We start from the raw sequence: 12,133 nt of genomic DNA, 5'->3' as shown, positions 1-12,133 counted from the left end.
TTTTTATGAGATTTGATTGATTATTTAATACAATGCTTTTTGATACTACTACAATTAAGATACAAATTATGTTGTTGTTCCTTCTTATGTTAGTCTCACACAGTGACACAAAGCCACAGGAACACTCATATATAGAGCAAATCAGCTTATATGTGGGTTGTCTTTGTAAGGCTGAAATTTGGCTACTACTTTTTTTTACCTTAGCGCCAACCTAGAGTGGTGGAAGATATGTATAGGTGGGTAGTATATAGTGGTGGGAGATAAATTGTGGTGGGAGATATATAATGGAGGGATATTTATAGTGATGGGAGATATATAGTGGTAGAATATATATAGTGGTGTGAGATTAATTATGGTGGGAGGTATAAAGGGGGGCAGATATATCGTGGTGGAAGATATTAAGTGGTGGAAAATATGGAGATAGAGTGTGAGATGTTGTGGACAATTTGTGGGGCTTATTTTATTAAATTTTGTTTCAGGTTGAACTTTTTGCCATTTTCAAAAGAGTTTCAGTTATATCATGGAGGTAAGTTAACCTATTCCAACTTTCATGGGCAAGCTGGATTTACTAGCATGTGTATCCATAGTATATATACAATTAATAAATACATCCAAATATTTTAAGTGAAAAGATTTTAAAAACAAACATGTGTCTGATATGTATATCTTTAGTTCAATGTGTTTTATCAGACATACCAACAAAAACTGCATTTAAATCTGCCATGATTTGATAAAATGCTGGCTAGACTGAGCTCCCTGTAGTAATCTGTATCATGTACCAAATTTCTCATAATTATAGGTAACATTATACTAAACAAGCAAATTCGTTGAATTGATATCCCCCACCAATATGCTTCTGGACACAAAAGTTTTTTGTTTTTTTCAAGATACTAAGGGCCATAACTCCTTTATTAACAAATGGTGTACAATGCCATTTGGCGTGCATCATCCTCTTATCCATATATATACTCATACCAAGTTTCAATGAAATCTGCCAAAGCACTTCCAAGATTCGGCTCCGGACGCAAAAGTGCCGAACGGACAGAAAGACAGACGAATGGACGGACAACGCCAAAACAATATCCCTCCGCCTATGGCGAGGTATAATAATCATGTCATGTAGGGCTGTACTCTCTAAAAAAAACATTTTACTTGAAGGCATGTTTTATATATAAGGATTGTTCTGGTTTTATCTTTTGGAGATGGTGGTAGGGCATGAATAGGTGTTAAATACTAAATTCCTGAAATATGATGAACTAAGAGACAACAGAAAAAAATGCACCAAAAAAGGTAACATTTCACTAGAAAACAGCTGGAAAAAGTTGCAAAAACAATCAATTTTGATTTGTGTAGTTCTTTCTTGGTTTGTACATGACAAATCTTTTTTATTGCATAAATAGATTCTGCATAGAATTCCCTTTAAGAAAAGGTATGGTTATGGGGGTCTCTATGTGCAAAATGTTGCATTTATGTTCGTTTAAAATTGTCACTTTTACATTTAATTAAATAGGGAAAATATTTAGTATATTATGACCATAACATTGGCATTTTTAATAGGTTGTTTAGGTCTGTGACTTTGCACATGTGCTTGTTCTATAAATAGATTCTCATTGGAAAGATCATGTTGTTCCTAAAATATTTTCACATTTTTTCCACATACATGCAGCTTATAAACAATTGATAAACATACTAATGATTATAAACAAATCAATACAATTATGTGTTACTTAAGTTAACAAGAGCACCGCATAACAGGTGCCAGCTAGATAACAAGTAGATCAAATAGTGGAAGATTTACCTGATGAAATAAAGGGAGACATTGATAGTGGTGGATGCCTGCTGATGAATTATGTTATATATCTTGCAAATGTTAAAATCATGTCAGTGAAATTATGAATTGAAAAAGAGGGAATAACTTCCAAAAAGAATACTTGAAAAAGGGGCATTACGTTCCAAAGAAATACTTAGTTTTTACTAACGACCGATATTCTACAATGCAAAGTCTAATAAGTGACAATAAAACATAGAACCATATTACCTCTGCATCCCGAGCCCTCAGCTCAAGCATCTGCTCTTTCAACATTTCCTTTAATTTCTTCTCCTCTTCCACTTTTTCCTCCATTTTTTGGCGGTCTCTTGCAATGCCAGCCAGACGTTCTTCCTCCATTTGCTTCTCAATTTCCTCCTGTTCTTTTCTCGCATAGTCCAATCTCTGAATTTACAGCAAAATAAACCATCAGGGACAGAAACTAACTTATCTGTCATAATTCTCCAAATAGTTCTTGCATTAATTTTTTCAGAGGACATCAAAGTTTTCTCACAAAATCTAGAGGCCCACCAAAGCGTGTAGCCGTATATGTGCCATTTTGAAGGGGACCCCTATACATTTGAATTCCTGATAAATGAATAAATAAAAACAAGTGCACTATGTGATATGCCTTGATATTAGATGTAAGATATTAATTTTTCAATGTGTGCACAACTGTACGGGATTTGAATATAAAAAGAATCCTGTTCTTCGATGCAAGCATTTTTCAATATCATCACTTTTGACACCTGAATGTTTTATGCCTTGAATCAATTTAATGAAAATGTTACTGACAAGCAAAATATATATTATATTTTCTATAACAGAAAGTTTGTTATATCGCATAGTATTTGACTAAAATGTATAATATTATGTAATTATACAAACAAAATAAGATATACAACATAAAAATTTATAGACTTCAATCAACAGTAAGTTTTAAAGTAAATCTCTTATCTTGCCAATTTTTACATCATTGCATACACAACAATGTTCAAACAAATTGTTTTTCAAAAACTTAAATATAATGCAAACATGATACTATTTATTAAATATTTTAATGCCATCAGCTTGATGACTTTGTAGTAGTTCAGACTTCTATGAAGTCAGAATTTAAATAATATAACACAAGATCTTGAATTCACATAATTTGCGCAACAAAATCTTTTACTTGTCATATTACATAATTATATGGGTACCTCCTGTTTGTCTGCCAGCTGCCCAGGCCACTGGCCAATAATATAATCCTTCAGTTGCTCTGACTCTATCTGAAATATGGGAATATGTAACTATTTCCAGTGTTCATGTTTAACTTGTGAACATATTTTATTATGTAATAGTTGGCTCTGGACACACAAAATAATTGCCTCTTGGGTCCAAGGGGTGCAGTTACAAATTTTAATCAAAACAATACTTTGATTCAAATAGTGTGTTTTTTATTCTAAGAAAATATAAATATAAATTGTTCAATGTCAGTGATTCATGTTATCATACTACTATGAAAACCCCAAGTTAACCTAGTCATTTTGTTTTAGTTTGTTTAAAATAATGAATGTATTTAGTTTTAGAAAATAGTTTTTTTATTTGTTTAGATTTACTATTGACATGTAGCCGGCCATGTACACAATACATTACATCAGTGCAACATATTTATTACTTACTTTTCGTATATCTGGATTATTTTGTCTCCAGTGTTCATATAACTTCTCTTGAGCAACCTGTATAATTGAAATATTAAATATTGCAAGGACTGATTATGTGCATATTTTATACAAACTCTGTGTTCTTGAAACAACAAGTTGGTTTTAATTTATGTATAAAGATAGTTGGTATCTCTCTTAAGCCGTCAAAATAGCACATTTGTTGTATCAAAATAACCCATGTACGTAATAAAAGAAAATCAACTATTGCGGGTGAGCACTAATGCATTTTCTTTTTTCCCTTGGTTTTGGTTGGGGTAACTTAAAAGAGAATAGTTCAATTGTAATCATGTAAGACCTATTGCAGCCACACACTTACATGTTTGCGTGTCTCTTCTCTTGCACTGCGTAATGAGGTTGCTCTTTCTTTCATGTCATCCAGGCGTGCAAAATTATCTTTGGAAAAACCTTTCAGTTCTGCCTGTAAAAAAAAATAAATTAAAATACAGTTTTTGTTTTCTCTATTATCAATAGAATACAATGCCATTATATGTACAGCACAAACGCTGTATTTTGCAATTAAATTTGTGAAAATTCTTAATTATTTAATTCTTAATAATTGCTTAAGAAATACGACTTATGTTGATAAAAATGTAATATAAGATACAAACACTAATTCAATTCTGGAATTTGATGAACAAACCTATAGCAACCAAATAACTTATTATATTATAAATGCTGAATAATCATTTTGCATCAGGATTCTCAAGATAGGAAAAATCAAATTATATCAAAACTTTTTCCTGTCTGCATAAAAAAAGGTTTGGGAATAGAACACAAATCAAATTACATCACAGATTTAACACAATACCAAATGCTCTTTTTTATTTTGTTTGTATGACAATAAATTCTATGTGAATATGTGGCAATGATATCCAAACATTAACAAGCAAACCCAAGATTGGTTTCCGGCAGCGTGGGATGAACGACGTAGTTCTCGTAAATACATTGTTTGTCCGACACTGCCTGAAGCCAGTCCTGTGTGTGCTTGTAAATGTTCAGAAATGATCTTGTGGGAAATTCACATGGAATATTGTCGCCAAAAAAACCCTGAGCATTTTGTATCTCTTTAAATCTATGTTACAGTATCACATCTAGCATTGAAATTTTGGCTTTTGCTATTCGGAACACTGATTTTGTTATTGGTTAACTTTATTTTACGAAATATTTTACAAAATATTTGTCGATTTTGAGTATTTATGTGACTTTAAATGTATGCCTATTTACCTCAAATTCATTTCGCTCTTCTTTAAGCATCTGTGCAAGTTTAAGACGTCTCCTAATCAGCTGTTGCTTCTTTTCTTCTTCATCTTTACCTTTTCTATATGCTGCAATGCTGGGAAAAAACAAACGAAGTACTAAATCGTTGGTTTTGTTCGTTATAGAGGCTTTAAAGGTCTATGCTTTTTAATTGTCTCATTGCAGAGTTTTCAATTGCTCTTATAAGATAATTTTTTATTGAAATGACTTGTGAATATGGTCCTACCTTTCTTTCAATGAATCGTCAGATTCCCATGCCCGCTGCTTTGTCATCTCCACATCATTCTTCAGGAAGTTTTTTGAAGTGCTGGCCCACTTGTCTCTGAAGTCTGTGTCATTGTTGCGCCTCCGAACAATATTCTGTTCATATACATTTTTTCTTGTGGTCCAGTAATGTGGGATGGTTGGTAATGCCATTTTAATTACCGGTAGATATAGGTAGTCCTTGCTATCAGGAAAAACTCAACACTGGAAAAAAGATACAATTGAATTCAGTTTAAAATCTTTGTATTCTGGAGAAACTTTACCTTTATAAATACAAATCCTTCAAATGTAGGTTCACCTATTTTAAAATATATACAACTACATATTTTTGTTTAATTTTTAAAATTGTCATTAATATTGTGGCAATGGTCAATTATTTTGTGTAAAAACATTGCAATTTAGTAAATCAATATTGCAGTGAAATTATACAAGAACGACATGCAGAGTCATTCCATAAAATGACATGCTAAAAAATTACAACATATGCAATCTCATTTAAAAGGTGAACAAGAGGGCCTGAAAGGCATAAAGTCGCTCACCTGAGACACAAAGGAACTGACCTGTTCTGTGCAGCCCAAGATATCACTAAAACAAATGTTTTGACCAAGGTTCATGAAGAATAAATTATAAACATAACTTAAAGAGTGCTAACAAGGTTCAACTATAGCCATATAAGGATAACTTCCACGCCCCCCTGGCAGCCATGTTTTTCAACAGACCAGAACCGTCTTTGAACTCATCCAAGATATCTTTAGAACAAATCTTCTGATCAAGTTACATGAAGATTAGAAAAAATATGTGGCTTTTAGGGTGTTATTAAGTTTTTTACTATAGCCATATTAGGAAAAACGCCCCGACCCCTGGCGGCATTGTATTCCAACCAATCAAAACCATTTTCGAACTCATTCAGCAATACTTTAATTGTGATTTGCAAAGATTTTTTTTTAACAGGTTTGCTTTTTCAAACACAATGAATTATTCTGACAACAGGAACCAACAAATAAATGTAATCAAAGCTTGCTGCGAATATTTCTATTGTTGTTTCACAATCAATTATTTGAGCCTCACTCTATTGTTGAGAAAAACCACATTGCGTGTCATTTGTGGATAAATACTCAAAACAAAGACTTACAAAAACAAGAGGGCAAAGATGGCCCTAGTACGTTCACCTGAGCGGAGTCAGTTCTTCAATCTTTACCCAACGTCAAACTTGACCTAGATATTGTCCAGACAAACATCCTGGTCAAGTTTCATCATTATTGAACCAAAACTCTGGCGTATGGAGTGTTTTTGTTGTTGTAAGATTTGATCTGGTGACCTATATTTTGTTTTGACCATCCTTACCAAACATCAAACTTTGCTTACAAAAAAAAATATTTTGACCAAAATTCATAAAATCTGAAACAAAATTGTGACCTCTAGAGTGTTTAATAGGATTTTGTATAATATAATGAAAATTTGGAATAGGTCAATTCCGAATGTCATTTTCGACATTTTCTTGTGTTGTCAGTTATCAGAGATATTTGTTTTTGTAATAGTTACTTCACTTCAGTAGGTCACATTACACTATATCAGTTTTTCTTTTTTTATTCCTCATCGTTAATGTACGTTTTATTAATCATGGTAAATAAATATAATAATACCATTACCAATTGCGGAGAAAAACACATTTCTTTTACGTGACGTCGTAAAATTTACAGTTTGCAGATTTATCATATATGTCAATATGTGCAAGAGACATAACGGTTTTCACACATGTATTTTGGGGACCTTATCACTCAATTGTTTCTAATAGGGGACCGATTGCGCTGAGAAGTGCAAAAATTGTCAAAACAACATCGATGGCAATTAGCAAGCAGGGACCCACAAGTGCCTCGCTTTATCACTCTTATCGATAATTATCTGCAAAACTTGTATGCTTCAGTGCACATTAACCTCAAGTCTTGCTGTCAACACAGATTAGCAGATTATGCTTTGTTATTACTCTGGTTGTTTTAATAAAAGTTTAATTATTATGACGGTCAGTCTTCCATGAAAATGTTAAATTCACGAAATTACTTGTCAACGAATTAGTTGTTTTTCATTCAACCACGAAATTTCATACCGACGAATTTCTATACGTTTACAATATGTGATTTTGCTCATTATCAAACTTTACTGAGATCTTTCAGCAACTTTCCTAAAGAATGCTTTAGAAGCGTGAATGCTAGCGTGTTTACAAACCAAATGTGGACGGACGGACGACGGACAAAGACCAATCCTAAAACCACACCTGAGCAATCAGGTGAGCTAAAAAGTGTGTTTAACTGATCTGAGCCATTTTCCAACTTGTCCGAGAAATCAATAAAACCAATGTATAGACCAAGTTTTACTATGATTAGGCAAAAAATGTGACTTCTATAGTGTTCGATCACAAGGTTTCCCTCTAGTAACATAAGGAGAACTGCCCCACCACCCCTGGTGGCCATGTTTTTTTTACTGATCGGGACCATTTGCAAACTCATCTGAGATATATATAAAACCAATCTTTTCACCAAGTTTAATGATGATTGGGAAAAAAATGTGACTTCTAGAGTGTTCACAAGCTGTTTTTTACTATATAAATATAAGAAAACTGCCCCCCCTCCTCCCGGCAGCCATGTTATTCAACTGACCGAAAACAAATGTTCTGACCAAATTTCATGAAAATCGGGCCAATATGTGACTTCTGGAGTGTTCACTATATACATATAGAGGAAAATGCCCTGCCCACTGGTGGCCATGTTTTTTCACTGATCTGGACCATTTTTGAACTAGTCAGAGATATAACAATAAAACCAATGTTTTGACCAACTTTCATGATGATTGGGAAAAAATTGTGACTGCTAGTGTGTTTACTATTTTTAAATAGCCAAATAAGGAAAACTGCCCCGCCCACTGGCGGCCATGTTTTTCAACAGACCAGAACCACTTTTGAACTCAACCAACATATCATTAAGACAAACATTTTGACAAAGTTACATGAAGATTGGGCATGAAATGTGACTTAACAGTGTTTACAAGGTTTTTTTTTGTTTTTGTTTTTTGACTCAGCATGACCCAGTTTCTAACTCGATCAAGATATCATTGGGACAAATGTTGTGACCAAGTTTCATGAAGATCGTACAAAAAAATATGGACTCTAGAGTGTTTACAAGGTATCTCTATAGCCGAATAAGGAAAACTGCCCCGCCCACTGGCGGCCATGTTTTTCAACGGACCAGAACCTCTTTTGAACTCAATCAACATATCATTAAGACAAACATTTTGACAAAGTTTCATGAAAATTGGGCATAAAATGTGACTTCTACAGTGTTAACAAGGTTTTTCTTCTTTTTTTACCTAGTGACCTAGTTTTTGACCCAGCACGACCCAGTTTTGAACTCGACCGAGATTTCATTGGGACAAAGCTTCTGACCAAGTTTCATGAAGATCGGACAATAAATGTGGCCTCTAGAGTGTTTACGAATAAATGTGGACGGACCGACAGACGACGGACAAAGACCGGTCACAAAAGCTCACCTGAGCAATCAGGTGAGCTAAAAAGATGCAATGATTATAATGCACACATGTCAGATGGATAACAAAGTTATAAGGTGTTCAAAACATCTACATGATAAATTCCATTTTTGATTGATTTAATAAGAAAATTCTATCAACTTGACCATTATAATGTTTCATGATCCTAGGCTTAAGCTTTTTTGAGTTTTCATCCAAAACAAGATGCGTTTGTGAAACACAATGTCCCCCTGTATGATGTTTGACCTTGAAGGATGACCTTGACCTTGTGAAGGATGACCTTGACCTTTCACCACTCAAAATGTGCAGCTCCATGAGATACACATGCATGCCAAATATCAAGTTGCTATCTTCAATATTGCAAAAGAATTAATAAAATAAGCGATTTGGGCCACATATATATGACCTCTGACCTTGAAGGATGACCTTGACCTTTCACCACTCAAAATGTGCAGCTCCATGAGATGCACATGCATGCCAAATATCAAGTTGCTATCTTCAATATTGCAAAAGTATTTATAAAATAAGCGATTTGGGCCACATATATTTGACCTCTGACCTTGAAGGATGACCTTGACCTTTCACCACTCAAAATGTGCAGCTCCATGAGATACACATGCATGCCAAATATCAAGTTGCTATCTTCAATATTGCAAAAGTATTCATAAAATGAGCGATTTTGGCCACATATATTTGACCTCTGACCTTGAAGGATGACCTTGACCTTGACCTTTTACCACTCAAAATGTGCAGCTTCGTGAGATACATATGCATGCCAAATATGAAGTTGCTATCTTCAATATAGCAAAAGTTATTGCAAAATGTTAAAATTGGCGCAAACAGACCAACAGACCAACGGACCAACAGACCAACAGACCAACAGACAGACAGGGCAAAAACAATATGTCCCCCACTACTATAGTGGGGGACATAAAAACAACGTTTTACTGTGTCAAGTAACCGTGACCTTGACCTAGTGATCTGAAAGTCAATAGGGGTCATCTGCAAGTCATTATCAATGTACCTATGAAGTTTCATCATCCTAGGAATAAGGGTTCTTGAGTAAAACAATTTTACTATTTTGGGTCACCTCAATGTACCTATGAAGTTTCATGATCCTAGTGGTAAGCGTTCTTGTGTTATCATCTGGAAACCATTTTTTTAAGCTGAGTCACCGTGACCTTGACCTTTGACCTAGTGACCTGAAAATCAATAGGGGTCATCTGCAAGTCATGATCAATGTTCCTATGAAGTTTCATGATCCTAAGCATAAGCGTTTTTGAGTTATCATCCGGAAACCATTTTACTATTTCGGGTCACCTTGATATTTGACCTAGTGACCTGAAAATCAATAGGGGTCATCTGCAAGTCATTATCAATGTACCTATGAACTTTCATGATCTTAGGCATAAGCGTTCTTGAGCTTTCATCCGGAAACCATTTTACTGTTTCGGGTCACCGTGACCTTGACCTTTGATCTAGTGACCTGATAATCAATAGGGGTCATCTGTGAGTCACGATCAATGTACCTATGAAGTTTCATGATCCTAGGCATAAGCGTTCTTGAGTTATCATCCAGAAATCATTTTACTTTTTCGGGTCATCGTGACCTTGACCTTTGACCTAGTGACCTCAAAATCAAAAGGGGTCATCTGCGAGTCATGATCAATGTACCTATGAAGTTTAATGATCCTAGGTGTAAGCATTCTTGAGTTATCATCCGGAAACCATTTTACTATTTCGGGTCACCATGACCTCGACCTTTGACCTAGTGACCTCAAAATCAATAGAGGTCATCTGCAAGTCATGATCAATGTACCTATGAAGTTTAATTATCCTAGACCTAAGCGCTCTTGACTTATCATTCGGAAACCATCTAGTGGACAGACATACGGACCGACATGAGCAAAACAATTTAACCCCTCTTCTTTGAAGGGGGGCATAAAAATGTGACTTCCATAGTGTGCAATCACAAGGTTTGACAGAAACCATTTTTGAACTCAACTCTCATATCAAAAAAACAAATGTTCTGACCAAATTTCATGAAAATTAGGCCAAAAATGTGACTTCTAGAGTGTTTACATGTTTTCACTATATACATATAGAGATAAATGCCCCGCCCACTGGCGGCCATGTTTTTTCACCGATCCGAACCATTGTCGAACTCGTCCAAGATATCAATAAAACCAATGTTTTGACCAACTTTCATGATGATTGGGCAAAAATTGTGACTTCTAGAGTGTTTACAAGGTTTCTCTATAGCCAAATAGGGAAAACTGCCACTATATGCATATAAAGAAAAATGCCCCGCCCACTGGCGGCCCTGTTTTTTCATTGATCTGGACCATTTTCAAACACGTCCGAGATATCAACAAAATCAATGTTTTGACCAACTTTCATGATGATTGGACAAAAATTGTGACTTCTAGAGTGTTTACAAGGTTTCTCTATAGTCAAATAGGGAAAACTGCCATATACATATAGAGAAAAATACCCCGCCCACTGGCGGCCATGTTTTTTCACAGATCTGGACCATTTTTGATTTCGTCCGAGATATCAATTAAATCAATGTTTTGACCACCTTTCATGATGATTGGGCAAAAATTGTGACTTCTTCAGTGTTTACAATGTTTCTCTATAGCCAAAAAAGGAAAACTGCCCCGCCCACTGGCAGCCATGTTTTTCAACAGACCGGAACCATTTTTGAACTCAATCAAGATATCATTAAGAAAAACATTTATACAAAGTTACATGAAGATTGAGCATAAAATGTGACTTCTACAGTGTTTACAAGGTTTTTCTTTTTTTGACCTAGTGACCTAGTTTTTGACCCGGCACAACCCAGTTTTGAACTCGGCCGAGATTTAATTGGGGCCAAGCTTCTGAACAAGTTTCAAGAAGATGGGACAACAAATGTGGCCTCTAGAGTGTTTACGAGCAAATGTTAACGGACGGACGGACATACGACGCATGAACACCGGTCAGAAAAGCTCACCTGAGCAATCAGGTGAGATAAAAACAACCAAGAAACCCTGTTGTCATTATTGTTATAAACTTATTGAGTTACATTTATTTATGCCAGAATACAGTTTATGTTGCTAATACTACTGATTTAAGTTCCACCTTGATTCCAGGAAGTGACTTTCTTTGAGTTGCTTCAACTAGCCACCCAGAGGGTCAATAGCTGGAAGATTATTGGCACTGAGGTGACAATTAGGGTGCAAAATCTTCCCATAATGATAAACAAAAAAATACCATATTATTCGCACTTACCCCCATATATATTACTACTTGGAAAAACACCTAACCCTTTCAACACAAATATCAGTGGGATGAAACATCCATAAACGGTTTCATCAGAAGCATGCAACAGGATAGTCTTGCGGTAAGGAATGTTCACTTGCGTCTAGACACCTTCTTCATATATCCGATAAATGATTTAAAGGACAATCATATTCAACTTAACTTTATAATATAATTGCCTTTTTATGAGGAAAATCCTTCAATATTAAATGCGATAGAAACAAAAACAACACCACTGTCCCCCATTGATGTTCATTTTTTA

At 34.9% G+C, this 12,133-nt stretch overlaps 1 protein-coding gene across 3 annotated transcripts in view; it reads right to left on the bottom strand.

The window, feature by feature from the left end:
* LOC127843822 (trichoplein keratin filament-binding protein-like) overlaps positions 1 to 12,133 on the bottom strand; it is a 43,535-nt gene that overhangs the window by 15,330 nt on the left and 16,072 nt on the right. For 2 of the 3 annotated variants that reach the window (XM_052373672.1, XM_052373691.1), the window contains exons 2-8: positions 5,571 to 5,616; positions 4,994 to 5,235; positions 4,735 to 4,843; positions 3,827 to 3,928; positions 3,469 to 3,525; positions 3,007 to 3,075; positions 2,039 to 2,212 (exon numbers count right to left, since the gene is read on the bottom strand). In XM_052373672.1, coding sequence (XP_052229632.1) covers positions 2,039 to 2,212; positions 3,007 to 3,075; positions 3,469 to 3,525; positions 3,827 to 3,928; positions 4,735 to 4,843; positions 4,994 to 5,184 — 702 coding nt within the window. In that variant the 5' untranslated portion in view covers positions 5,185 to 5,235; positions 5,571 to 5,616. The remainder of the gene's footprint in view (positions 1 to 2,038; positions 2,213 to 3,006; positions 3,076 to 3,468; positions 3,526 to 3,826; positions 3,929 to 4,734; positions 4,844 to 4,993; positions 5,236 to 5,570; positions 5,617 to 12,133) is intronic. The other variant, XM_052373682.1, reaches the window with a different exon arrangement.

Source organism: Dreissena polymorpha, chromosome 1, assembly GCF_020536995.1.
Source record: "Dreissena polymorpha isolate Duluth1 chromosome 1, UMN_Dpol_1.0, whole genome shotgun sequence".
NCBI classification, from domain to species: Eukaryota; Metazoa; Mollusca; class Bivalvia; order Myida; family Dreissenidae; genus Dreissena; species Dreissena polymorpha.
This window is presented reverse-complemented; position numbering and strand designations above follow the sequence as displayed.